The 27,871-nt window shown below is 46.9% G+C and overlaps 1 protein-coding gene across 1 annotated transcript in view; it reads left to right on the forward strand.

Moving 5' to 3' along the window:
• Positions 1-464: 464 nt before the first annotated feature.
• The window catches only part of arhgef39 (Rho guanine nucleotide exchange factor (GEF) 39), a gene marked incomplete at both ends in the record, with an annotated part of 56,687 nt that continues 29,280 nt past the window's right edge, over positions 465-27,871 (forward strand). The window contains 5 exons of the mRNA XM_079236020.1: positions 465-614; positions 1,726-1,820; positions 7,523-7,643; positions 10,910-11,028; positions 26,968-27,038. Coding sequence (XP_079092146.1) covers positions 465-614; positions 1,726-1,820; positions 7,523-7,643; positions 10,910-11,028; positions 26,968-27,038 — 556 coding nt within the window. The remainder of the gene's footprint in view (positions 615-1,725; positions 1,821-7,522; positions 7,644-10,909; positions 11,029-26,967; positions 27,039-27,871) is intronic.

A 27,871-nucleotide genomic window follows, 5' to 3' on the forward strand; every position in this document is an offset into this window, starting at 1 on the left:
TGTCATTTAAGGTTTACTGTATGCTTTGTGTTCTCATTGTTAGTTTAAATACTACATTTACTTACTTTGTCATGTCTACACCCAGATTTCACTAAATGTTTGTAATGGACATTTGGTGAAAAGTCATGAAACCCACTGGTCAAGATGTGTATGAACTCTGCACTCAGAGCGCTTTAACATACATGACATCATTCACACCAGGACTAACGCACACATTCACACACCGTAGGCACAGCTACGGGAGCACATTTTGAGGTTAAGTGTCTTGCCCAAGGATACATCCATATGGGCCGGCGGAGCCGGGGATTGAACCGCCGATCCTCTGCTTGAAGGCCGACCCGGCTCACCATCGAGCCACAGTAGTAGGCTGCTAACTTAATAACAACTCATTGGTGCGTGTGGCATGATGTTTGGTTCGTCTGTAAACCTGTCGGGTCTGCTCGTGTCTCTGCAGTGTCCTCACCATGAGCCTCTCCCCCGGTCCGTCCGGGCCCCTCGGGGGAACCAATATCCAGGAGCAGAGGGACCGCTGGGACAGGAAACGCAGCCGGACCGCCAGAGAGTTGGTGCAGACAGAACAGCGCTACTGCCAACAGCTGGAGCTGGTCAGCACTGTATGTACCGACCGGACGACTCCGCGACTATGAGGAATGTGTTTGAGAACTGGAGCGCTTGAAGTAGAGAACAACCAGGGCTTGAACCTTGGTATTCAGGCCATATGGGGTCCCGTGCAGACTTCCTGTATTGAGATGTTCTTCGTCTCATCTTCCTCTCCCTCGCCTGTACACTTTCCTCTCGCTTCCTCTCCTCTTTCTCCTCCTCTGTCCCTCCCTGAGGTCTCGCGTCCTCTTCTAGGTTTCCTTCATTTGAAACGCTGTACTGTAATTAGAAACTGTCATAAAGTCCAGTAAATAGCAAAGCTGTTTTGTTTTATTACTTTTATTAATACATGTCCAAATGTCAATTAGATGGTAATCTGCATGACAAATTATGATTATGAACGGATGATTATAATGAACAGAGAGATCAATTTGACACGACAGACGTGATCATTCGAAGGTGTTTCCTCTGTAAAACAAAATCCCATCCAGTTGTATTAGGGTGGAGGCATACATCTCAGACGGGTCTCAAAACCAGAACTACCTGCATTGCTTCATACCAATAAAGGGAAGATGTATTACCCCAAATATCGTTTCCATAATAAAAATAAATATGCAGTAAAAAATAGGCAACGTCTCCACTTGAAACATTGTCAGAAGGCAGAAGTTGAACAGGCCACTGTACAGTATGCTCCACATTGCACTGAGGCTCATGAACAGACTCCAGTAGCGTTCATGGAGTGCTGCTCCCCGCGGAGAGAACAGACTTCTTCACCCACCACTGCAGCCTCATTTCCACACATTACTCACCCTCCACCCGTTCACTCCAATTAGGACTCATTTTAGGCCTAATGCACATTCAATTTGCTAATCCCATTTTCACTTCAAATGACTTGAGACCGGCACAGCTGTCCCTTTATTGTGAGCGCGACAACATCCCACTATACTTGTCCCTCGTATGAGCCACGCAGATACACAGTACCATGATGCTAACAGGCTGTGGGGAAAGAGATGCTTTACATTTGCTCTCTCTCATCTCCTCATGAAGTATTTCATCAGAGACAAGATCACTTCTATCTTATTAATAACCCCTCTGTGTCTCCCTCTGCTCTCTTGTTTGTCGCAGTACTTTGTGGATATCTTAAAGGCCAAAGGAACCCTGAAGCAGGACGTGAGAGAAGGCATCTTCAGTTCAATTAAAGCCATTTATTCAGTAAACCAGTAAGTATCCTTTGAATAATTTACAGGATACCTACGGGATATTGGGATGAGGATGGTGGTTTGTCTCCTGCTAAGAATGCGGTGTAGATAAACTGGACCAAAGCGTAGTCCTTATCTTCACCATTAGTAGGAGTCAATGATATTGTGTTGGACTGCAGAGGTCTTCCCTTCCCTGGTGGATACAATAATGCATATCAGCTGTAATTACTGTGATATCACGTGAAGAGCGCTACGAGCATAAAGATATCCTGACTTATGTTGCCGACCTGAGCCAAAAGGAAGCTGATGATGTCACCACTACGTCAAGATGTCACATTGATCTCGCTCTCACGCCCTGAGAAACTAAAGTACGAAAACTACTGTCTACGTGAAAGACTTCAAAAGGTTTGGTTTCATGAATACAAGATCGATGTTTGAAGAACATCAACGTTCCCCTCTGGTTTCAAACGGGGAGCAAACAGCGGCTGCTGGATGAAGCAGCCCACTGCCCTTTGTGTGATTAGCTGTTTCTATGGGTCCTCAGTCAAGATCACGTAGAGAACATGCACACCTTTTTATGTTTTGAATAACAGACATTATGTATACATAAGCGTTGGATGAGACCAGCCTGATTATATACGGTACATGTGTCTCCTTCAAAATGTCCCCCTGATAGTGTGTGATACTTTGAATTAGAAACCCCTTATCTATCTATTGTATTGTATCTATTAAAACTGCACAGGGTGCTATTGGGTGGTTTTGAATGGAAACCCCCAGGGTACATTGGTTTTTAAAATTATTATTTAAAAAGCACCACTGAATACAAATATATGAAGTCAAGAACAATTGAATTGTTTGAATAAATTAAAGTGTACCTCCCTCCAATGAAAAATAAATAAATAAAGCACCTCTGATCTGCAGGAGCCAGTGTGGGATGAAAGGAGTTTGCTGCATTTGCAGACCCCATAACTTCAAACTTAAACGATGCCACATTTTGGCTGTAAAACATCTTAAATAAACATGAAAACTAAATCTCAGGTACTTCAACTTAAACCGACACAGCTTCTCCGTATCGGCACGATGGAGACATGAATGTCTGTTCTGACAGTGTTGACGATCATACCTCCGGTATCTCTAGATACTGTAGCATCCCATAATACCTTGTTACCGGCCAAGCCCACCTCACCGCTTGGCAAACTGCGGAGTGCGTAGTTTAATCGGTGGTTCCATCCCCTCCCTAAATAGTGAGTGGTGTGGTTCCCCTCAGGCGCTCCTCCTCCTCAGACTGGCAGGCGTTCTTGTTGAGTGCTACAATGAAGATTGAAGTATGAATTACACCGTCTGATGTATTGAATAAATGGTTCCGCAGTCCCCATACATCTTCATTATGAGCCCCTTATTGAATCAATGGTTGAAACATAATGGCAAGCACTCCGTTTAAAAAATGGTCCCCTGAGAGCCGGTGTGTTAGTGCTAGACGGATCCACCACCGCTCCGTGATTGATTATAGATTTCACCATATTCTTTTTTCACTCTGACATTGGGTACACAGTGACTGTGTGTGACAGTGCCAAGGATAACTGATAATAACAGTGATGATGATTAGCTCTCAGTGATATGTGGGTGACTTTCTCCTCCATCTGACACACAAGAACACACAAGTGGTCCAGCCTGAACCCTTCAAACAGCCTAACTATACTGTATCCTGGTAAAGGACTTGCTGCTGCGTCTGTCAAACCTGTGGTCAGATGTGTCCGTAACCGTATCGAGTATCTGGTCAGATTCACAGTTGTCGCACATTTTTGGACTAAATAGTTGGATTAGATAGCTAATTTTAGCCTTTTTTTATTGAGATCAAATTCTTGTCATGAACTGCTTGTACTGGAGGTTGTGTAAACAACACAACATTTGACATTTGAGAACTTTGGCATCTTTTTAAATAAGAATCATACTGTATAATCCTACTAGCAGCCCTGAACACATTACACCAGGTCTACCACATGAAGTGTTTGAGATACAGCTAGGTTTGCAGCTTCCAGTCTTTGTGCCGAGCGTCCGGGACACTTCTGATGTCAGTCATGTTACCCTTTACTTTATGGACACATCGTCATGCATCGAGCCGGGGGTATCCTTCATTATGGTCTGTTTCAGCGGTCCCCAACCTGCTTTGTTCCACGGACCGGTTTTGTGTAAGACAATGTTTTCACGGACTGGCATTCGCCTCTAAATGACCATAATCTACTAAATGAACATCATGCTGTATTGAAGAAGACTAGAAACTAGAGATTGAGACATAAACTCATGTTTACAATGTTTACTGAGGGAATACATCAAGAGAAGTAGAGTCATTTATATAGACTTCTATACAACCAGAGGAGTCACCCCCTGGTGGTCAGGAGAGAGAATGCAGCTTTAACACATGAAGCATAGACTTCTATACAACCAGAGGAGTCGCCCCCTGGTGGTCAGGAGAGAGAATGCAGCTTTAACACATGAAGCATAGACTTCTATACAACCAGAGGAGTCGCCCCCTGGTGGTCAGGAGAGAGAATGCAGCTTTAACACATGAAGCATAGACTTCTATACAACCAGAGGAGTCGCCCCCTGGTGGTCAGGAGAGAATGCAGCTTTAACACATGAAGCATAGACTTCTATACAACCAGAGGAGTCACCCCCTGGTGGTCAGGAGAGAGAATGCAGCTTTAACACATGAAGCATAGACTTCTATACAACCAGAGGAGTCGCCCCCTGGTGGTCAGGAGAGAGAATGCAGCTTTAACACATGAAGCATAGACTTCTATACAACCAGAGGAGTCGCCCCCTGGTGGTCAGGAGAGAGAATGCAGCTTCGTTCTGCTAATTGTCAGCTGATACAACACACAGACACGGGAGGAGTCAGTAAGAAGCAGCACGTATATACAACAAAAGCTCACATTTGGTTCCAGTTGAGTGCTGGATGTTGTGTAGATCTGAAGAATCCCCGCCTTACTAGTGAATCTGCATCCTCATCAGAGAAACCCTAAGAGAAATATATTCATAAGAAGATTTTTTGTAAGCTTGGCACTGATTCCTTAGATGAGTTGTTGATCCGCAGCAAGAAAGCGCTCAATGTCGGAAAGCGTCGGCGTCGGCCTAATGGCTCTCTGATAATAAATATAAGTGTGTCAGTGTGTGCAGAGTGGAGGTAGATCCATCTGATGTTTCCGTCTTTATTTACTTAACTCCAGAGTGCAGTGGGAACAGAGCCGTAGCAGCGCCTTCATTAAGCGTTGTCGAGTTGCGTAAGGAAACGGAGACGTGAATATATATATAATATATTGATGCGCCACGTCAGTCATTCTGCTTCTGACTGTTTATGGAGAACAGAGAGGAGCAACCCAATTATCCCCCAGCTGCTCATGACGAGCAGGAACCAGTGAGGTGTGTGTGTGTGTGTGTGTGTGTGTGTGTGTGTGTGTGTGTGTGTGTGTGTGTGTGTGTGTGTGTGTGTGTGTGTGTGTGTGTGTGTGTGTGTGTCACAATGAGTCGATGTAGTGTGAGCGCTACACCAGACACGGAGCGGCGCGAGTCATCACAGCATGAGTCGCGTCTCTCCGTTCATGTAGAGCGTGGAAACACTACGCTCGGGCTTTGTTGTCTTATCAGGGATTCACGGTTGTGTTTATTTATTTCATGAAGCAGTCCTTTATGTTGAGCGGATGCTCACACTGTGTCCTAACAATTAGTATTCCTCTGTTGAACCTGAAGGCGCCTCGGCCCGGATTGTTTGGTGGAGGTTGTATCCGCCCCAGATGTCGCCCACTGCTCGGAATTAATGTGGATTAACGTGAAACGCACAGAATGCTAATGCTATCTCCGTCCGGCTGCTGATGGCCACACAATTAATGTGCAGTGGGGAAAGAAGAAAAAAAAGTCTAAAAATGTAATCCATAATTTCATATTTATCATAATAGCCTCTGGCAGTGAGAAGGGGGAGGGTAAAAAAGCGGAAACCCGCTTTTTCCCGCCCTTTGCCCTCGTTAGAAGTCTCTCGGCTGCTCCTGCGTCTCCTGATTATGAACAGAGGCTACCTTGGCACACAACTTCATTAAAATCTATTTAAATCAACTTCAACGGCAAAGTGCTCCTTCTTGCAGCATGTAGGAACAGAAGTCTCTGGGAACATCATTAGAGAGAGAGAGAGTGTGTGTGTGGTACTTCCTCTAGGTTTGGATAACAAGCTCCTTCACAAGTGTCAACACCCCCAACCAATTGCGTCCGTGTTACTGTAATGCGCCTGACAGGCTGAACGGCGGCTCTGCCTCCGCCTTGATCCAGTTGTTTTGCTCCCCGGGTTCGCACTACAAAGTGGCCCCGGATGCCCCGATGGCAGACCCGCCGCCTCGGTCCCGGTGAAGATGTCACCCACGGGGGGAGAGGCCTTCAGATGACGCCGCAGAACCTCGCCCCGCTAAAACCCGCGCCATTAAGGGGGAAGCGATCCTCTGAACTTTGCTCAGCCTCCTCTAAACGTGTGTGCCTTTGCCGGGAAGCGGCGCCTCGGATGCGACGGCGCCTTGTTTGAGCTGCTTCTTCTTCGTCAGGCAGTAATGCGCACTAACTCAAAGTCCAATGCGGTTTGGCTGCAGGCTAAATGCTCACTGGGGGGGGGGGGTGCACTTTGAAATGAATGTGTCAGAGATCTGTCATGCACAACAAATATGCCACACATATTGAAGTCGTTACTTCTGCGTGTCCTGCGTTGCAGTTAAGGGTGTTGTAGTGAATGGGCAATGAGCGCCTGCCTGTGTGCGTGCTCTAAAGATGGGCCAGATGTGTGGTGTATCTGATAACTAACAGACTGCTCTGTCTGGCAATTCATAGTTAAAGCTGTTTCTCATCCTCTCCAATATGGAGATCGTATACAACGGGAGGTCTGTGGGTTTGGTGCTGACGAAACAAGACATTTCACTTTGCGCCTCACTCGAGACATTTTGGCTTTTTACATTTTCCAATCCTTTTGGCTGTTGATGCAAATGACAAACATCGATGTTTGATCACAGCAGCATTAAAGTATAACGGCCTGCTTTCCCTGAGACATGAATATGATAGTTTTGACTTATTTTCCACCAGGTTGAGCCATTTTCTCATGTTAGCCTCGTGGTGCAGACACGCTGTTTTCCTGGTTCACTGAACAGAAAAACATGAAAATCAATGTGGTTGCTCAGACATATCCCAAAAACCACTAGCATTAAATATACAGGAAATGTATTTAGTAATCTTCTTCATAAATGAACGACAGTAGCATTATGTAAACTAACTGTCATTTAAAGGGTTAAAATTCAGAAAAATATTGAATATTTGGTGATGATCCAAACTGACGTTGACGGTAAAAGACTAAACTCCCTGGAAGTGGAAAATGATATTCATACATCCTTTAATGGAAGTTTTTTTTATGCAGACATGTGTGTCCTATAAAGACATCAGAGCAACTTTTAAGAGATACTAGTGTGGACATGTTCCACTCTTTTATTGACCGATTTATCTAGAAAATAATTGGCAGATTAATGAATGATATAAATTATAGTTGCAGGTTATTTTTGGTAAATTAAACTTCAGGACTCCGTCTTCCTTGATGAAGCTTTCATCTCCTCCATCTTTCAAATCACAACCTTTAATTACACATGTTCAGTGGCTCCGCCCCATCGGCTCTCTTTGTATTAAACCTGTTGTTGTCCTTGCAGATCTCTGCTGGTCCATTTGGAGAACGGCTACTTTGGCCGAGGCTTCGACCAGATGTGTCCACACCTGCACCACTACAACCTGTACGTGGACAACCTCTACGACGCCCGCAGAGCGCTCGGGGTAGGAGCACCTCCACGTGGTTACAAGCCTGTCCGCTGTTTATGACGTCTGATGTGGTTAGATTGGAATAATCCCCGTGGGGAAGTTGGCCAATGTATTCCACAGTTATTGGACTGAATACACAATAACAAATGCTCAAGTGCTTATTGGATTCTTTGTCGCTGACGCCATCAATTCCGCTGCTGTCAGCGACGCTATGCAGGGTTGGGTTCCAACACGTCCGGTAGCTACCGGACCAAAAAGCAACCAGATTTCAGTGCTTCCTTCCGGTGCTTCCTTCAGGTGCCTGAGCCGATTGAAATAAAAAAAATGGTACACTACTTTGTAATGTTTCACGGTATATAGATACTAAAAAGGTAGCGCAGTACCCGTAGAGCGGGGCTCAAGGGGGTGGGGCTTAAGGAGGCGGGGCTCAAGGGGGCGTGGCTTCCAGCGCTCACACACACAGTGCGCACACAGAGATCGCTGCAGACACGAGCACGAGCTTTTGAACGTCGTCCTCGGCTTGATGGAACAAATCTCTCCAGTTGATATGAATGATGACGTGTAGTCCATAAAGCAGCAGTTTTAGGATCCAACAGAGTCTGAGTTCTGTTGCACACGGTCCCATCAGGCCATGATGCTGGTGTCTGTTCTTTTTTAAATATATATTGTTTATAGTTTGAAGTTAAAAGGTTTGAAGCTGTAGGTTGAAATGTTGTGTTTGTATTTATTTATATTTATAGTATACTTTAAAAGGTTAATATATTGTTCAATTTGAAGAGAGAAAAATTGCCTTGGCAATAAAAAAGTATGGGTTCAGGCACCGTTTAGCACCGGTATCGTTTTAAAAGTATCGGTTTAGCACCGGTATCGGAAAAAAAAAAACGATACCATCCCTAACGCCATGGCAACACCTCCATGTACATACTGGATACACCACATTCCAAATGAATTGGTTTTGTTCTGAGGAGCACTTTATGTTCAACAATGCGTTTTACTAGTAGTTCATGCTGGAACTATCCACTGTAGCGGTGCAGTCTAGTCCTGACGGGGTTGCCAGGTTTGATTCCATGTGGCAATCGGCTCTATAACAGGAGACACTCATGGGCGGATGGATCTCTTGTGTGCTAAGAAATAGTTCCAGCATCCTAAAGGCATCAATAGGTGTTTGTTTCAGCGTTGAACAAAGCCAGGCTTTATGCTCCATACTTCATGCCCAGACATGAGATGACATCAATGTTGTTCATCTCAGCATCAGAATAAAACAAATGAGCCGGTCCTCCACATAGTTGGACTATAAATATAACCTTGTTCTTTAAATGTTGTTATTTGAAGGTGGACTGATGTGATCATGGACATTGAGGTGGAGCGCTGCGAGCTTTGCACCAGAGGATAATATTGTCTTAATTAAGAGGAAGGACGTGTCTGCAGAACATCCACTAAGTGCATTGATTATGGACCGAGCCCCACGCGTTTCATTGATCCTCCTGCAGACTGACACCGTTATAGGTGACCGGTGTGCTGGTGACCAGTGATCTCTAATGAGAGTAACCTTTGACCCTCATCAGCCTGATTATGTTTCACAATCCCATTAAATATCAAACATTATGTCTGCAAGATGTAGTGAAGACGCATGGAAGCAATGCTGGTCTCCATCATGCAATGTCACACGCGTGTCACATGATCATTCACTGTTATGTTGTGTCACAGTTTACTGCATTAAAAAAGACAACGTTAACTCTTTGTGTGTGTACGATGTGACCCATCGTAAGCATTGCGGAGCTTTTGGACATGTTGATCAACGTTAACTCACAATAAGACTTTCTGACCGGTTTAATCCGTTAAACTACATTTAGCGGTTTGTCACTAAAATGAGAATATGTCCATCTTACAGGGAGCATGTAACAGCTTTATGTGGATGTCCAATCAGGGCTGACAGTAAACGTCTCCAATGTGTCATATTTTATATATAGATATCTATAGCTATATCTATATAGAGATATACATCTATATATAGATATATATCTCTATATAGAGATATATATATCTATGTATATATAGATCCAGAAAGATCTCCTGCTGTGCCTACATACACCAGGATGCATTGCGATTTCGCTTCTGCTGATGAATTAATAACGCTCACAAAACAACCAATATGTTTGCCACTAAAGCAAACCTTTATAGTTTCTCTTTACACAGCGTTGAGACAGGGCTCCTCTGCTGGTTAACTCTTTGTAGACACTCAGACTAAAGGGAGCTAAACCAAACAGACTAACTAGTACTACACACCAGTAATGAGTTACATCATGGTGACTACACACTCTGTGCTGTACAATTATTAATTGGGAGAAGGTAAATTAAGTATAATAATAATGAATAGCAATCAACAGTAATTTAGTTTTGGTGAAACTTGAATAAATCCTTGAAGGAGATTGTTTCACTGTTCAATATGCTTTGTTCTTTTGAACTCACCGGTATCTGATGTGTTCAAGTGCAACAATCGCTCAGAGTCTGATGTACAGCAGCGTGGCATCGAGGGGGAGTGGCTAAAAACCGAAGAGATCACCGTTCCCATGGTTACGGTCTCACTCGCCGTCTGTCGGGGTACGAAATGCAGCGCTGGAACGTTTGTGTTTCTACTCCCAGTCGCCAACCTTCGACCCTGAATACACACACACACACACACACACACACACACACACACACACACACACACACACACAGCTGCATCTAGAGTCAAGTGGCACACGCTGACGTGTTAAAGCCGTGAAAGCGGCCGAGCTCCCGGGTCTGTTTACTCAGCCGATGTTTAGTCTGATGACTTACGGGAGTGAGAGATAAGTCTTTTTGACATCAGAGTGTTGACATGCACTCACGCCGACATGATGTGCAAATGCATATTTAATAACCTCTGCATCTTAACACGCCGGCATTGGAATGACAGCCGGATGGCTCGGGGTCAGGTGCAGCATCTAGGAGTGACGGGAGGCTCCGTCGCTGGTCGACACGCTGCATGCAGACGCTGTGAGCAGAAACACGGCGAGCTGCGCTGGGCTCTGTTCATTAGCTAGTCGCGAGTGTCATGAAGCGAGGTGAGCGCACGATGTGTCGTCTGGACTGAGCCGTGAGTACAGAAGGTGTTGTACGAGTGCGTCTGTAGTCGGAAGCAGAGCCTTCAGGTGGGAGCAACCTCGAACCTCAAACACGTCACTTTGCTCAGCACACAGCTGCGTCTTGTGAAGGCGTCTGAGCATAACTTCACAACCATGTGTGTGCCGTCTTAGGTCCAGCTGAAGAAGAACAAGGCCTTCAGGCGCTTTAAGAAACTCCAGGAAGCCCGGCCAGAGTTCAACAACCACACGCTGCAGGATTTACTTCAACTTCCCGCTCAGCGGATCGACCAGTAAGATTCCTGTTTCTGTTTTCATGGGAAGTTTCTTTTTCTATATCAGTTATTATTACTTTCTAAGTTAGTAAAGTTTGGGTCGGTGACATTGGAGAAAACAACGAGAATAAGCTTGATTTTTTTTTTTTTTTTTTTTTTTTTAACGTATTCAACCGAAAGTCCCATTGTGTTGGTTTGCAAAAAAGGGGATTTTGGAGACATTAGTTCATTAGTCCAGATCTAAATCCACTATTCTAGACTGATCAAATCTAGGCTAGATTATCACAGAGACTCCAACGATTCTTTAAAAACAACAACGGCAATGTAGATCAGGTGCATTGCTTCTTAATGCAAACAGGAATAGATCAGGAAGCGGGGCCTAAACAAGGCAGGGTTCTTACAGTCATGGAAAACCTGGAAAGTCATGGAGTTTTGAAATGGTTATTTCCAGGCCTGGAAAAGTCCTTGAAAAAAAGAAAATCCCAAAAGTGTAGTAAAAGTCATGTAAATGTGTTATATTCATGTGTTCATTTACGCTGAGTTTAGAATAATGAATATGCTTTTAAAAGAAGATATAAGCAGGCATACGCTGAGTGTGTGTGTGTGTGTGTGTATATATATATATATCAATGTTTTTTCTTTTAATTAAACTATTATCTCTCATTTTGTGTCATTTAAGGTTTGCTGTATGCTTTGTGTTCTCATTGTGAGTTTAAATACTAGATTTACTCACTTTTTGCTGTTTACACCCAGACTTCACTAAACGTTTGTCATGGCCTCTGGTTGGAAGTCCTGGACCGCTGGTCAGGGTGTGAACCCGGCTGTAGTGGTCACGTGAGCCGCGTCAGTAACCTGCTCCATGGAGCTGTCAACCCTCTGCAGCTGCAGCGCCGTGACAAACACGGAACGCACACACGCTTTCGTGCTGCAGACGATACATCAATGCTTTCCATAGAGCTCAGGAAACATTCCACGAACACAGGGAAGACGTGGGCATCGCGACTGCATGACCTCCTCCAGCGTAAAGCTTTCATGTCAGCTGTTAGAAACAAAGCAGCCGAGTGTCTGTGGGCTTGTTATCTGCTGCTCCTCGCTGGAGACGGGTCACCGATTCCACACTTGACTCTTCTGCTGCTGTTCCCTTGTCTCCCTTCACGTCACCAGCTGCACGGCACCATGCGTATTCTCTGTGACAGATGTAATTAATAGCATTTGACGTCGCTCCCATACAAGTACTCAGACTGTCCAGAAACTGTCAAGTCTCTTTTGTCGAGCAGCAGTTTGTGTTGGCTGTAATTTCATGCGGTCTTGATCTCGCTGGTTAATTAGCGGAATGGGAGGAATGGGCTGAAACGTGCGGCAGATATCTGCCAGTGGTTCATCAAGCTGCTGCTTGGTATCTCAATTAGACCGTCTCTCCAGCAGCTGCATGTCCCTCCATCCATCAGGCTGGAGACCTGCACCTGGACATCTGAGTCTCCTTCACGTTTCCTCTCTCCTCTCTGAGTCTCCTTTACGTTTCCTCTCCTCTCTGTGGCTCCTTTATGTTTCCTCTCTCCTCTCTGTGTCTCCTTCACGTTTCCTCTCTCCTCTCTGAGTCTCCTTTACGTTTCCTCTCCTCTCTGTGGCTCCTTTACGTTTCCTCTCTCCTCTCTGAGTCTCCTTTATGTTTCCTCTCCTCTCTGTGGCTCCTTTACGTTTCCTCTCTCCTCTCTGAGTCTCCTTCACGTTTCCTCTCTCCTCTCTGAGTCTCCTTTACGTTTCCTCTCCTCTCTGAGTCTCCTTTACGTTTCCTCTCCTCTCTGTGGCTCCTTTACGTTTCCTCTCTCCTCTCTGTGTCTCCTTCATGTTTCCTCTCTCCTCTCTGAGTCTCCTTTACGTTTCCTCTCCTCTCTGTGGCTCCTTTATGTTTCGTCTCTCCTCTCTGTGGCTCCTTTACGTTTCCTCTCTCCTCTCTGTGTCTCCTTCACGTTTCCTCTCTCCTCTCTGAGTCTCCTTTACGTTTCCTCTCCTCTCTGTGGCTCCTTTACGTTTCCTCTCTCCTCTCTGAGTCTCCTTTATGTTTCCTCTCCTCTCTGTGGCTCCTTTACGTTTCCTCTCTCCTCTCTGAGTCTCCTTCACGTTTCCTCTCTCCTCTCTGAGTCTCCTTTACGTTTCCTCTCCTCTCTGAGTCTCCTTTACGTTTCCTCTCCTCTCTGTGGCTCCTTTACGTTTCCTCTCTCCTCTCTGTGTCTCCTTCACGTTTCCTCTCTCCTCTCTGAGTCTCCTTTACGTTTCCTCTCCTCTCTGTGGCTCCTTTACGTTTCCTCTCTCCTCTCTGAGTCTCCTTTATGTTTCCTCTCCTCTCTGTGGCTCCTTTACGTTTCCTCTCTCCTCTCTGAGTCTCCTTCACGTTTCCTCTCTCCTCTCTGAGTCTCCTTTACGTTTCCTCTCCTCTCTGAGTCTCCTTTACGTTTCCTCTCCTCTCTGTGGCTCCTTTACGTTTCCTCTCTCCTCTCTGTGTCTCCTTCATGTTTCCTCTCTCCTCTCTGAGTCTCCTTTACGTTTCCTCTCCTCTCTGTGGCTCCTTTACGTTTCCTCTCTCCTCTCTGTGGCTCCTTTACGTTTCCTCTCTCCTCTCTGAGTCTCCTTTACGTTTCCTCTCTCCTCTCTGTGTCTCCTTTACGTTTCCTCTCTCCTCTCTGAGTCTCCTTTATGTTTCCTCTCTCCTCTCTGTGTCTCCTTTTTGTTTCCTCTCTCCTCTCTGTGTCTCCTTTATGTTTCCTCTCTCCTTTCTGTGTCTCCTTTATGTTTCCTCTCTCCTCTCTGTGTCTCCTTTATGTTTCCTCTCTCCTTTCTGTGTCTCCTTTATGTTTCCTCTCTCCTCTCTGTGTCTCCTTTATGTTTCCTCTCTCCTCTCTGTGTCTCCTTTATGTTTCCTCTCTGTGTCTCCTTTATGTTTCCTCTCTCCTCTCTGTGTCTCCTTTATGTTTCCTCTCTCCTCTCTGTGTCTCCTTTATGTTTCCTCTCTCCTCTCTGTGTCTCCTTTATGTTTCCTCTCTCCTCTCTGTGTCTCCTTTATGTTTCCTCTCTCCTCTCTGTGTCTCCTTTATGTTTCCTCTCTCCTTTCTGTGTCTCCTTTATGTTTCCTCTCTCCTCTCTGTGTCTCCTTTATGTTTCCTCTCTCCTCTCTGTGTCTCCTTTATGTTTCCTCTCTGTGTCTCCTTTATGTTTCCTCTCTCCTCTCTGTGTCTCCTTTATGTTTCCTCTCTCCTCTCTGTGTCTCCTTTATGTTTCCTCTCTCCTCTCTGTGTCTCCTTTATGTTTCCTCTCTCCTCTCTGTGTCTCCTTTATGTTTCCTCTCTCCTCTCTGTGTCTCCTTTATGTTTCCTCTCTCCTCTCTGTGTCTCCTTTATGTTTCCTCTCTCCTCTCTGTGTCTCCTTTATGTTTAGCACTTCCTCACTGCTTTGCTTTAGGGATAACGGGAAACTGAAATGCAGTATTCCAAGCTGTGTGAAGTGTTTGGGACACACTTAACCTTTTCTAGCTCTATACTAATCATCATGTCATAATAATAACTTCATTTATTTAGCACCTTTTAAAAACAAAATTTACAAAGTGCTCTACAGAGAAGCAAAGCATCGTCATAACTTAAATACCGGTAAACAAAAAGAACCATAAAGGCAATGAATACTACAAAACCAAACTAATAACCAAAAAGAGCAAACGGAGTAGAAAATAAACAAATAAATAAAAGATGCAAACAAAAACAGGGGAACAAAAGAACTGCATAATAGATCATAAAAGGACAACATCACTTAGAAGCAATTCTATAAAAATGTGTTTTTAAGAAGTGATTTAATGAAGTTATGGATTCTGCAGCCGTGTCTCCTCCAGTAGGTCGGTCCTAAGCCGAGGGCTGATGTTGCTGGTGATGTCACGAGAGCCGGGGCTTTGGTGCCAAGTCAATGTCAAACATGAAAACGTGATAGTACTTGTTTCTACAGTAAAAGAGTAAGTAGTAGATAAGTACAGGGCGGGGCTCGATACTACCAGCGTCTAGAACTCACCACCAACGCTTCCACTTGGCTTTCCTCCGGCTGATGCTACATTGTGAACTATCGGCAGGAGGAACATTAGCGGGTTCCTCCTGACAGGAGGAACCCGCTAATGTTCCTGTTCCTCCTGCTGGGAGGAGGAACAGGAACATTAACGGGTTCCTCCTGACAGGAGGAACCCGCTAATGTTCCTGTTCCTCCTCCTGACAGGAGGAACAGGAACATTAGTGGGTTCCATTAGTGGGTTCCTCCTGTCATTAACACTAATGTTAATGTTCCTGTTCCTCCTCCTGACAGGAGGAACCCGCTAATGTTCCTGTTCCTCCTCCTGACAGGAGGAACAGGAACATTAGTGGGTTCCATTAGTGGGTTCCTCCTGTCATTAACACTAATGTTAATGTTCCTGTTCCTCCTCCTGACAGGAGGAACCCGCTAATGTTCCTGTTCCTCCTCCTGACAGGAGGAACAGGAACATTAGTGGGTTCCATTAGTGGGTTCCTCCTGTCATTAACACTAATGTTAATGTTCCTGTTCCTCCTCCTGACAGGAGGAACCCGCTAATGTTCCTGTTCCTCCTCCTGACAGGAGGAACATTAGCGGGTTCCTCCTGACAGGAGGAACCCGCTAATGTTCCTGTTCCTCCTCCTGACAGGAGGAACAGGAACATTAGTGGGTTCCATTAGTGGGTTCCTCCTGTCATTAACACTAATGTTAATGTTCCTGTTCCTCCTCCTGACAGGAGGAACCTGCTAATGTTCCTGTTCCTCCTCCTGACAGGAGGAACATTAGCGGGTTCCTCCTGACAGGAGGAACCCGCTAATGTTCCTGTTCCTCCTCCTGACAGGAGGAACAGGAACATTAGTGGGTTCCATTAGTGGGTTCCTCCTGTCATTAACACTAATGTTAATGTTCCTGTTCCTCCTCCTGTCAGGAGGAACCCGTTAATGTTCCTGTTCCTCCTCTTGACAGTAGGAACCCGTTAATGTTCCTGTTCCTCCTCTTGACAGGAGGAACCCGTTAATGTTCCTGTTCCTCCTCCCAGCAGGAGGAACCCGTTAATGTTCCTGTTCCTCCTCTTGACAGGAGGAACCCACTAATGTTCCTGTTCCTCCTCTTGACAGGAGGAACAGGAACATTAGTGGGTTCCTCCTGACAGGAGGAACCCACTAATGTTCCTGTTCCTCCCGTAACCATCAGGCCAAGGTCAATTGTAATGTGTTCAACTGTAATCTCTTAAATGTAGTTAATACGGCTGTTTGCAGGAGATTCTTTCACAGCAATATGAATAGATTATAGAGAGGGAATAATTACCTGTTTAACCTTTTCAACACTAGCTCAAAGTGTTTATTGTTTTGGTAAAAAAATATAACGTGGTATCGACTTGGGTTTTATCGATAATCGTGGAATCAATTACAACATTTCTGGTATCCGGACATTTCTTATTTCAGTTTGGCTGTTCCCATTGAGGGAATATGGAACAAATTCATTGAAAAATATGCTATTTATTCAGGCTGGGCTAGATTGCTTATAAACAATTATAATTAATTTCTCAATAAATTGTAATCTTTCCCGCAAACAAACATATATAACCTCATATGTTTATATAAGATAAAATATAACTTTATTAATCCTGAAATAAATGATTGTGCCAGAGTTTCAATAAAAAAATGACAACAGAATATCCAAAACCAATAGAATAAAAACATATGTGAGCCATAGAATAACGGACAACATACTGACATCATAGCAAAGTAGAACACAATAACAACACGAGTCAGTAAATACATGAAGACGTGCAACTCGAATAGAAAGTAGAATCGCAAGGTAAGAACACGTGTGTGAGAAGTGACATCACACCTAATAGAGACTAGAAAGTGGAAAAGTAATATTGAGCATGATGTTGAGATGGATCTTGAAAAAGTAGTATACGGTTTTATTGCACATATAATAATGAAACTAGTATTGCACATGAAATTAAAATGTAATATTGCACGGTGCTGAAAAAAGATCTATATTATCTCAAAGTACCACCATTGATGTGTATGATTTCATATTTTACTCACCGCTGTTTCGCTCATTGAACAAGTCTGTGGGACTGTGGACCCGCGTGGGAGGCCTGTTTACTCTTCCTCCTCCTCCTCCTCCTCCTCCTCACAGGATGCTGACCACCGTTGTATTGGTGTCTGACACATAATCAGTGGGCCTCATTCTCTCCTGCTCCGTCTTTCTCTTCGCACTCCCCGTCATCATCGTCATCGATTCCTCCGTCGCTCTCGGTGAAACCGGGGAGACTCGGGGGATGTGTCTTAATTGTGTGATGATTTTAAGTGGCGCGGCCAGATAATCATGCGCGGCTGGTGTAAGCTTGCTGTGGCGCCGTGTCGGGGAACAGCGGGGGAAATTGTTGTCACTTATCGCCGTTCAAGGATGATGGATGGCGAGCGCGGCCCGCAGTGTGGACACTTATGTTGCTGCTGGGGGAGGAATAAAATCATTGCCTTTATTAAGTGGCATTCACCGGAGCCGGCTGGAGCGTTCGCCGGCGTCCTCCCCACTGAGATCACCATTATGACAGTGATGGGGTCTCAAGTTGATTGTGGCAGTGAATAGCAGCTCTCCGCCTGCGTCGGCCGTGTTTGTGTGGATAATAGAGATGGCGCTCTCGTGGAGACGGAGGCCTTGGGATGTCGTCGCTCTAAGCCGAGCGCCATTAAGTATAACAAGGGAGCGGCCCAGCGGTCGGCCCGCTGCAGAGGCTGAGCACGCTCCATGTAAAGGCCGTGCAACTCCAAAGGTCTCGGGGTCATTGTCATCCTCGCTAAGCATCGAGGAGTGCGGCGCGGCGCTGGCCGTGCTGGATTTAGTCTTTCAATTGTCAAGGTGGGATTTCAAATTGACTGCTTTATGTGCTGCGGTAGTTCCATCATCCCCAGCAGCTGAACACAGGGAGGTTCTCCAACACAAGGTCACAGCATTGATTAATTTCTTTTGAAATAATTCAGAAAAGTGGACCCTTACTTAAGTGGCTCCTCTTAAGTAAGGCTCCGAGCAGCGAGTTGTATTCCCGTTCATAATTTGCGTCGCATTGTCTGCGTGTCAATTGACCCTGTGGGTCACTGCCGAGTCTGAAGTGAGGCTCGCATGAAACAAAGCGCCTCCATGATGTGGAGACACGGGGTTGTGTTGTTGTGAATCATTTGTTGATTCTATTGGCCATGAACACGTAGACCGCACTTCATAGCTGAGAAGAGAAGTTCAAGATTTAGATGATTGAATGTGAGCCCCTCATAACTAACTGACACAGCCAAACTTAAATCATAATTGAAAACAAATTGCATAAAGGGGGAATATTCAGGAGAATAGCGCATTCACTCTCTTTGTCTTACTGACTGCATGAGTCCATTCAGCGCTTTGGAACTATGGAACTGCCAATTTCAGAAGCATGACACTGACCCAGGAACTGAGGTTACTCTTCCTACGGCAGATATTGCTAAACAAAATATTGTATAATTCACTTCTTCATTTACTCATAACCAGTAACATATAGACTGATATTTGGAGTGGGTGAAGGAGAAGTGAATTGTAAAGCCATTTCTCCTTCTGAGGTTGGAAATCGCTTTACAAGTGGCGTCCAGTTCCCAGCGACATATCAAGCTGCTCTGCCCCTTTTCCCATCATCCTTCACCAGTTCGGTAACCCTTACCGGTTGCAGGATTTCTTTAATTCAAGAGTTTTTTTTACAGGTGCATCACCTGGCGCCCTGTATCCTGAGTTGTCAGCTGCTTCGACTGACTTTAAGATCGGGGGCTTCTCCACTGATGATTGCATTCATCGAGGTGCATGAGGCAGACCTGATTAATTCCCTGCAATATGAACAAAAGCCTCTCACTCTGATTTAAGTCGCCTGTGCAACCGTCACTCTGGCAGTTTGACTGAAAAGTGTTTCCCAATGTCTACATTTACAGAGTTCCCTTCTCTCTGAGTAAATCCTCGTTAGTCACCCTTTCAGAGAAGGATAAGACGCTCTTCACAATCACTTCATATTACATTTTAATTGCTCAAGTTTGGACAGCGAACTATCTCTAGTCCTCTGTTTTTACCACGGATGTGCATTCCTTTCCTTTTCAAGCTATTACAGTTGAGTAATTAGCCTCAAGCCCGTGCCATGTTCACTAACCCGTGCAGAAGCCTGCCAGTGCATCTTGTCTCTTAATTACAAATTTGAATCCTTAATGCATGTATGGGAAGCAAAATAATGAGACGGATCTCCTCGTCTCTTTTCTTTACTGACGTCTGCACAGACGCACACATGCCTGCCAGGAGAGCCTGCATATCATCTGCATATTGTGAAGGAATTAGCGGCTGCAGCGGCAGGCGGGCCCAGCCTCCACCAGCGCACGCTTTCCAAAGCAGTCATTAGGATATCTGAGCTGTCGTCGACATGATTCAGATTACGATATCCTCTCATTATCTTTGCCTTGCTGCTAATGAGCGGGACCGGGCAGCTAAACGAGAGAGTTCCGTTTACATTATTTCACGTGTGCCGCAATGATACTCATTAGAGCGCTCCTTTTTGTTCCACAGTTGCTTTAATTAGATTCCCGTCTCCACTCCTTTTACAAGAATGAGGGCATCCATCGCTAATAATGCCTGTAATGTGTTTGTTATTACAAGACGAGACAAGAAGCCAAAGAATTGAATTTTTTTTTTAAGCGTCTCTTAATTGAAGGAGGCTTAATTGGGTCTTGTTAGGCTTCCGTTTAATTTTCGATGAGTAATCGAGGACAAGAACAGGGACCTCCTCCTCCACCACAGACCGCCTCCTCCTCCACTACAGACCGCCTCCTCCTCCGCCACAGACCGCCTCCTCCTCCACTACAGACCGCCTATTCCTCCACTACAGACCGCCTCCTCCTCCACTACAGACTGCCTCCTCCTCCACTACAGACCGCCTCCTCCTCCGCCACAGACCGCCTCCTCCTCCACTACAGACCGCCTCCTCCTCCACTACAGACCGCCTCCTCCTCCACTACAGACCGCCTCCTCATCCACTACAGACCGCCTCCTCCTCCACTATAGACCGCCTCCTCCTCCACCACAGACCGCCTCCTCCTCCACCTACAGACTGCCTCCTCCTCCACCCACAGACCACCTCCTCCACCCACAGACTGCCTCCTCCACCCACAGACTGCCTCCTCCTCCACCACAGACCGCCTCCTCCTCCACTACAGACCGCCTCCTCCTCCACTATAGACCGCCTCCTCCTCCACCACAGACCGCCTCCTCCTCCACCTACAGACTGCCTCCTCCTCCACCCACAGACCACCTCCTCCACCCACAGACTGCCTCCTCCTCCACCACAGACCGCCTCCACCTACAGACCGCCTCCTCCTCCACCACAGACCACCTCCTCCTCCACCCACAGACCGCCTCTCCTCCACCTACACACCGCCTCCTCCTCCACCACAGACCACCTCCTCCTCCACCCACAGACCGCCTCTCCGCCACCTACATACCGCCTCCTCCTCCACCACAGACCACCTCCTCCTCCACCCACAGACCGCCTCTCCACCTACATACCGCCTCCTCCTCCACCACAGACCACCTCCTCCTCCACCCACAGACCGCCTCCTCTTCCACCCACAAACCGCCTCCTCTTCCACCACAGACCTCCTCCTCCACCCACAGACCGCCTCCTCCTCCACCCACAGACCAACTCCTCCTCCACCCACAGACCGCCTCTCCTCCACCTACATACCGCCTTCTCCTCCACCACGGACCACCTCCTCCTCCACCACAGACCGCCTCCTCCTCCACAGACCGCCTCCACCTACAGACCGCCTCCTCCTCACCTATAGACCACCTCCTCCACCCACAGACCGCCTCTCCTCCACCTACATACCGCCTCCTCCTCCACCTACATACCGCCTCCTCCTCCACCTACAGACCGCCTCCTCCTCCACCACAGACCGCCTCCTCCTCCACCCACAGACCGCCTCTCCTCCACCTATGTACCGCCTCCTCCTCCACCTACAGACCGCCTCCTCCTCCACCCACAGACCGCCTCTCCTCCACCTATATACCGCCTCCTCCTCCACCACAGACCACCTCCTCCTCCACCCACAGACCGCCTCTCCTCCACCTACATACCGCCTCCTCCTCCACCACAGACCACCTCCTCCTCCACCCACGGACCACCTCCTCCTCCACCCACAGACCGCCTCCTTTTCCACCACAGACCGCCTCCTCCACCTATACACCACCTCCTCCTCCACCTACATACCGCCTCCACCTACATACCGCCTCCTCCTCCACCCACAGACTGCCTCCTCCTCCACCACAGACCGCCTCCACCTACAGACCGCCTCCTCCTCCACCACAGACCACCTCCTCCTCAACCTACAGACCGCCTCTCCTCCACCTACATACCGCCTCCTCCTCCACCACAGACCACCTCCTCCACCTACATACCGCCTCCTCCTCCACCACAGACCACCTCCTCCTCCACCCACAGACCGCCTCCTCCTCAACCTACAGACCGCCTCTCCTCCACCTACATACCGCCTCCTCCTCCACCACAGACCACCTCCTCCACCTACATACCGCCTCCTCCTCCACCACAGACCACCTCCTCCTCCACCCACAGACCGCCTCCTCCTCCACCCACAGACCGCCTCCTCTTCCACCACAGACCACCTCCTCCTCCACCCACAGACCGCCTCCTCCTCCACCTAGAGACCACCTCCTCCTCCACCCACAGACCGCCTCCTCCTCCACCTAGAGACCACCTCCTCCTCCACCTACATACCGCCTTCTCCTCCACCACGGACCACCTCCTCCTCCACCACGGACCACCTCCTCCTCCACCCAGACGCCTCCTCCTCCACCACAGACCACCTCCTCCACCCACAGACGCCTCCTCCTCCACCTACATACCGCCTCCTCCTCCACCGCAGACCGCCTCCTCCTCCACCCACAGACCACCTCCTCTTCCACCACAGACCACCTCCTCCTCCACCTACAGACCGCCTCCTCCTCCACCCACAGACCGCCTCCTCCTCCACCCACAGACCGCCTCCTCCTCCACCCTCAGACTGCCTCCTCCTCCACCTAGAGACCACCTCCTCCTCCACCCACAGACCGCCTCTCTTCCTCCTACATACCGCCTTCTCCTCCACCACGGACCACCTCCTCCTCCACCACAGACCACCTCCTCCTCCACCTACATACCGCCTCCTCCTCCACCACAGACCACGTGTGATGTCATGATGATGTCATGCATGACTCAGTATAGATCTGAACGTGTTGAGTGGTTTGTTGTCAGACTCTGAACACTGTGGCTAGATGTCCATTATTCTGTTCTGCAAACTGACAAACTGTTTTTTCACAATAAGAGTTATTGACAGTGATTTGAACGACTGCATTTTCTTTGAATTTGCATTGTGAGGAATGTAAACAGCAGCAGATAACATGGCCGACATGTTAATTAAATGATAAAACTTGACAGTCTCTCGTTCCACCGGCGTACCGCTGTCCGCACGGCCAGTGCACTTTTATTTGTGACGCCACAACACGACGACATGTCTTTTTTTCCCTCCATCTTATTTTTCTGCAACCAGACATCAGATATCCAGCAGCATGCTGGGTAGTGGAGTGGCCTCAGGTCCATCTGGGTCCTCCTCCTCCTCACTGGTGTCACTGGTCCGGCAGGTCTGGCTGGTTGGTCACTAGCATATGATACATATGTTGTTCATGTGTGTAACAAAGTGTAAAGAGAAAATATGACTAAAGCTGAAAAATTTAATCTAGATTTAGAAAATTCTTCATATCTCTTGTAAAAAACATAACTTTACTAATGTGGTTTATCGGTTTTGGTGATGGAAATTGGTTTACCAAAGGTCTTAGGTTCACAAAAGCAGTGGAATATATGAATAAAATGGAAGATGCATGTAAATAAATAAATGACATTTATTTACATGCATCTTCCATTTTATGGTGGGGATGTGCTCTGTGGCTGCCGTTGTCGCCGGTGGTGGAGATCATGTTGTCCACTGGACCCTGGCTGCTGTGAATCCTGTCTGTAAAATAAATTCACTAATAGTCATTATATAGTGACAAAAGTTGATTATGCACCGTTCAGTCGTAGATATGTAGGACGGCATCCAACACTGCAGGATCTAGCTTTGTGCTAATGTTGCTAAGCTATCGTCAACAAACACGTTAGTTACGGTCTTACAAACACATAATGGAGGTCCAACACTACTGGTCGTACTAAGTTCTCTGTAAGAAAGTTAACGGTGATCGGGACAACAGTTGATTACTCACTGTTCAGTCTCACAGAAACGCTGTAGCCAGCTATCTGGCCCGTTAGCTCCGGCTAGCTCCTTGTTAGCGAATCCTTCAGGCACTGGAGCTGCGCCGTCTGTCCCCTCCAATATAGCTTTGCTCAGGACTCTTTGCTTGGCATCTTCTGACTCACACTGAAGCTTTACACGCCTCATACGACACGTCCATGTTTAGATGCTCAGACGCAGAAGTGGAAACCATATCTCTGTGACGTATTATCGCGAAGATATGATTTTATTAAAAACGTAAACATCTGCCCCCGCTTCGAAGCCCCCAAAGGGTTAATCCTCACGCTCCCTGAAGATGATGATGAGGTCATATGCCTTACAGTAATAAAGACGAACAACTACAAATCAAGACAAAACAATGTAGCGAGCATGTGCTGTTGCCAGAGATATATATTTATAAATATAGATAATGCAATCTGTATACAAATATTCATAATCTTGCGTAATTACAAGATATAATATGATATATATATATATATATATATATATATATATATATATATATATATATATATATATATATATAAAATGCAACCTGTATACAAATATTCATTTTATTGCGTAATGACACTGGAACTGTGAACAGACTTAAACCGTCGTTCCCAAATATTTCAAGACCAAAAGAGTTCTGTAAAGTAAATACATGTTGATGAAGTCTTCCAAATTTAGTCGAGCAAGCAAGTTCCCCAGTGCAGCTGGAAAGAACCGCATTGTGTTCTACACACACACACACACACACACACACACACACACACACACCCCCCCCCCCCCCCCTCAGCGTGTCGCGTCCCGCTCAGGCCTCCGCGTTCAGCAGCAGCAGGGTGTGTGTTCTTCTGGTGGCACTAATGGCCTCACTGGCTCCGCCATGTCTCTGAGACTCAGACTGCTCAGCGAGGACAGAGGCCGGCAGACAGACAGAGGAAATCAATGTCAACTGTCAATGCACCTCAAGGTCACATCATCCGGGTCCAAAGGATAAAGATTTCTGAGGAAGCTGACACTCTTCACAACGGTTACTTTAGATGGAAGCTGAACTTAGGACGATGAGTGACTTCATCTCACCACTAATGGGCTGCATTTTAGGAATTGTGCTTTAATTGTTGTCCTCCCAACCAGGCTGGATGTATACTGAGTTCAGTTTAAGGTTGCATATTATGCAACATGCACTTCTCGATGATATTTTTGACCAAATTTGTCCCCAAAGTGTCCACAAATCCATTCTTTCTCTCTTTCTCCAGCTCCATCGTTCAGAAAGGTTGTGTCACAAGGAGTAAACGTATTTGATGCTGGTTCTGACATCATGAGGGCTTCATGGCCACAGAACCACCTCCACCTAGCAGTCTATTGGGTTGTTTGAGCCTACTATCAGTCAGGAAATGAGAATTGTCATCTGTCATATTGCAAGCAAAGTGAGTGACTTAATATTACCGTTACAGTTAACAATAACTTTGTTGCTGACATTTTAACATTCTACAAACAGTATCTTTGCAGTAGAATGATAATACATAACGGTTTAAACATGCTATCCCTTAAACTGTTAAAGAAACTCAGAGGAGCATCTGCCCGTAAAGGAGAATAGCGCTGGTCCACCTTAAAAGCAGACCACCTTAAGCTGTTTACGACTTCTGGGCTAATCCCCAAAGACACAAAGACCATGGGGAAGTTTTGAGTTGAGAAAAGGATAATTGTGGAATAAAAGATCTTCTTTTGGATATCGGCCACAGTTCCAAAGAAACGCCTTCACACCGGCAGGCTCACTGACCAATCAGGGGAGGCTTTTCCGAGTGGAGCCTGAATGTAGCCGTATGCAGACGTTTAAACATCAGAGTATGTCAACATGTTCCTACAGCAACATGTCTCCTTTAAACTTCACACGATGCCTCTTCAATGCATCCTCATGTATAAACGCTGGATTGAGTCATACTCACTGTTTCAATAGTTTTCTGCCAATCTGTGTGTCTGAAGAAGTAAAACCAGGTCACACCTGCTCCTGGGCCAGCTGTCCATGTCTGTGTGTTGTCTCTATCTCATCCATCAGGAGCTCCAGTCATCACCATCTCCTGTATTTAATATCCGTTTAAGACTCTTTTAAAATGTACTTGACAGGTGATTGGATGAAACTCTTTCTGACGCCATCAGTGGCGTTCTCTGACATCACCTAAGCTCCGCCCCCTGGCTGCTCACAGCTCCTCACAGGATGCTGATTGGTCCGTGCTCTGGTTTACCGCTTTAAATTAGATTTAAATTAAATCCAAAAGTGTAGTAAAAGTCATGTAAATGTGTTATATTCATGTGTTCATGTCGTTCATTTACGCTGAGTTTGAAATAATGAATATGCTTTTAAAAGAAAGACTCAGAATATAAGCAGGCATACATACAGGCATCTATATAAATGTTTATTCTTTTAATCAAACTATTGTCTCATTCATTTGTGTCATTTAAGGTTTACTGTATGCTTTGTATTCTCATTGTTAGTTTAAATACTACATTTACTCACTTTTTACTGTTTACACCCAGATTTCACTAAACGTTTGTCATGGAAATTTGGTTTAAATTCATGGAAAAGTCATGAAACCATTGGTCAGAATGTGTTGCAGTGACGGTACAAAGAACTGTGGCCGTGGTTCTGATTGTGGCCGGTGGGTCGGATGTAAATGAAGTGTGTGTTGTTCCAGTGACCACTGCTCCCAGTGACGTGTTGGGAGGGGGAGCGCACAGTGACCACTGGTCCCAGTGACGTGTTGGGAAGGGGAGCGCACAGTGACCACTGGTCCCAGTGACGTGTTGGGAAGGGGAGCGCACAGTGACCACTGCTCCCAGTGACGTGTTGGGAGGGGGAGCGCACAGTGACCACTGGTCCCAGTGACGTGTTGGGAAGGGGAGCGCACAGTGACCACTGGTCCCAGTGACGTGTTGGGAAGGGGAGCGCACAGTGACCACTGCTCCCAGTGACGTGTTGGGAAGGGGAGCGCACAGTGACCACTGCTCCCAGTGACGTGTTGGGAGGGGGAGCGCACAGTGACCACTGGTCCCAGTGACGTGTTGGGAGGGGGAGCGCACAGTGACCACTGCTCCCAGTGACGTGTTGGGAGGGGGAGCGCACAGTGACCACTGCTCCCAGTGACGTGTTGGGAGGGGGAGCGCACAGTGACCACTGCTCCCAGTGACGTGTTGGGAGGGGGAGCGCACAGTGACCACTGCTCCCAGTGACGTGTTGGGAGGGGGAGCGCACAATGACCACTGCTCCCAGTGACGTGTTGGGAAGGGGAGCGCACAGTGACCACTGGTCCCAGTGACGTGTTGGGAGGGGGAGCGCACAGTGACCACTGCTCCCAGTGACGTGTTGGGAGGGGGAGCGCACAGTGACCACTGGTCCCAGTGACGTGTTGGGAGGGGGAGCGCACAGTGACCACTGGTCCCAGTGACGTGTTGGGAGGGGGAGCGCATAGTGACCACTGCTCCCAGTGACGTGTTGGGAGGGGGAGCGCACAGTGACCACTGGTCCCAGTGACGTGTTGGGAGGGGGAGCGCACAGTGACCTTGCTTGTCTTCTGTTTCCCCGCAGGTATAAACATTTCCTCCAGGACCTGACGGCCAACACGAGTCCAGACAACCCGGAGTTCCAGCAGCTTTCCAGTACGTGTCTCTTCTTGTCGTGCCGCTGCCTCAATAATCGTTTCCCCGCATTTCAATCTGCAGATTAACCCCGAGTGCGTTAGCAGCGCCTGGAGCCGTGCGCTCCGACTTGCACACGTGCGAAGCTCTGGGTCGATGTTGTCGTCGCCTCCTCTCCCCAACTGGCGGCGCCCCGCATCACTCGTCACAAAGGCCTCTTGGCTCGCTCGCCGAGGAGCTCGTCCTATCTGCGACGAGCAGTTGCAACACCGGATGGTTAAGTAAAGCCGTGCCGTTCTGAATGTAAGGCCAGTCCTCCGACAGCAGGGAAACAAACAAACAACCCGTGAAGACTTTGATCTCGCAGTCAGACTCGTGAAAGACAGCGCTCATTATCTTCATTTGAGGAACAAAGGGAAGCGCTCGCTTTCCCTTTCATTCCTCATTTGTTGTTTTTGTCACCGCAGCACTTGGCTAGCGCAGAAAAGGAAAGCGAGGCAAAGCTCAATATGCGTGTAAGTTCTGGTTTGATGTGGATTTTGACATAATTAATTGGGAGCGTATCAGAGGATATTAAGCGGGAGCTATATTAATAAATAAAATCTTCCAGCATCAACACGAATCACGATAATGACTCATTTCAATCGTCAAATAAACAGCGGATCTGACTCGAGTGCGAATGTACACAAGGAATTATTTATGTGTATCAATTAAAATCTCATTGCTGGTGTGCTGCCTCTGCTTACGAATTAAAACAGCCCCTGACTCTAAGATGAAGGTACACATCTAAATGTGCTCCACCAGCTCCTCTTCCTCTTCTCATTAGGAGATCCTTTTTTAAACTCTGCAGCTTG

This window comes from Taurulus bubalis, assembly GCF_910589615.1.
Source record: "Taurulus bubalis genome assembly, chromosome: 20".
NCBI classification, from domain to species: domain Eukaryota; kingdom Metazoa; phylum Chordata; class Actinopteri; order Perciformes; family Cottidae; genus Taurulus; species Taurulus bubalis.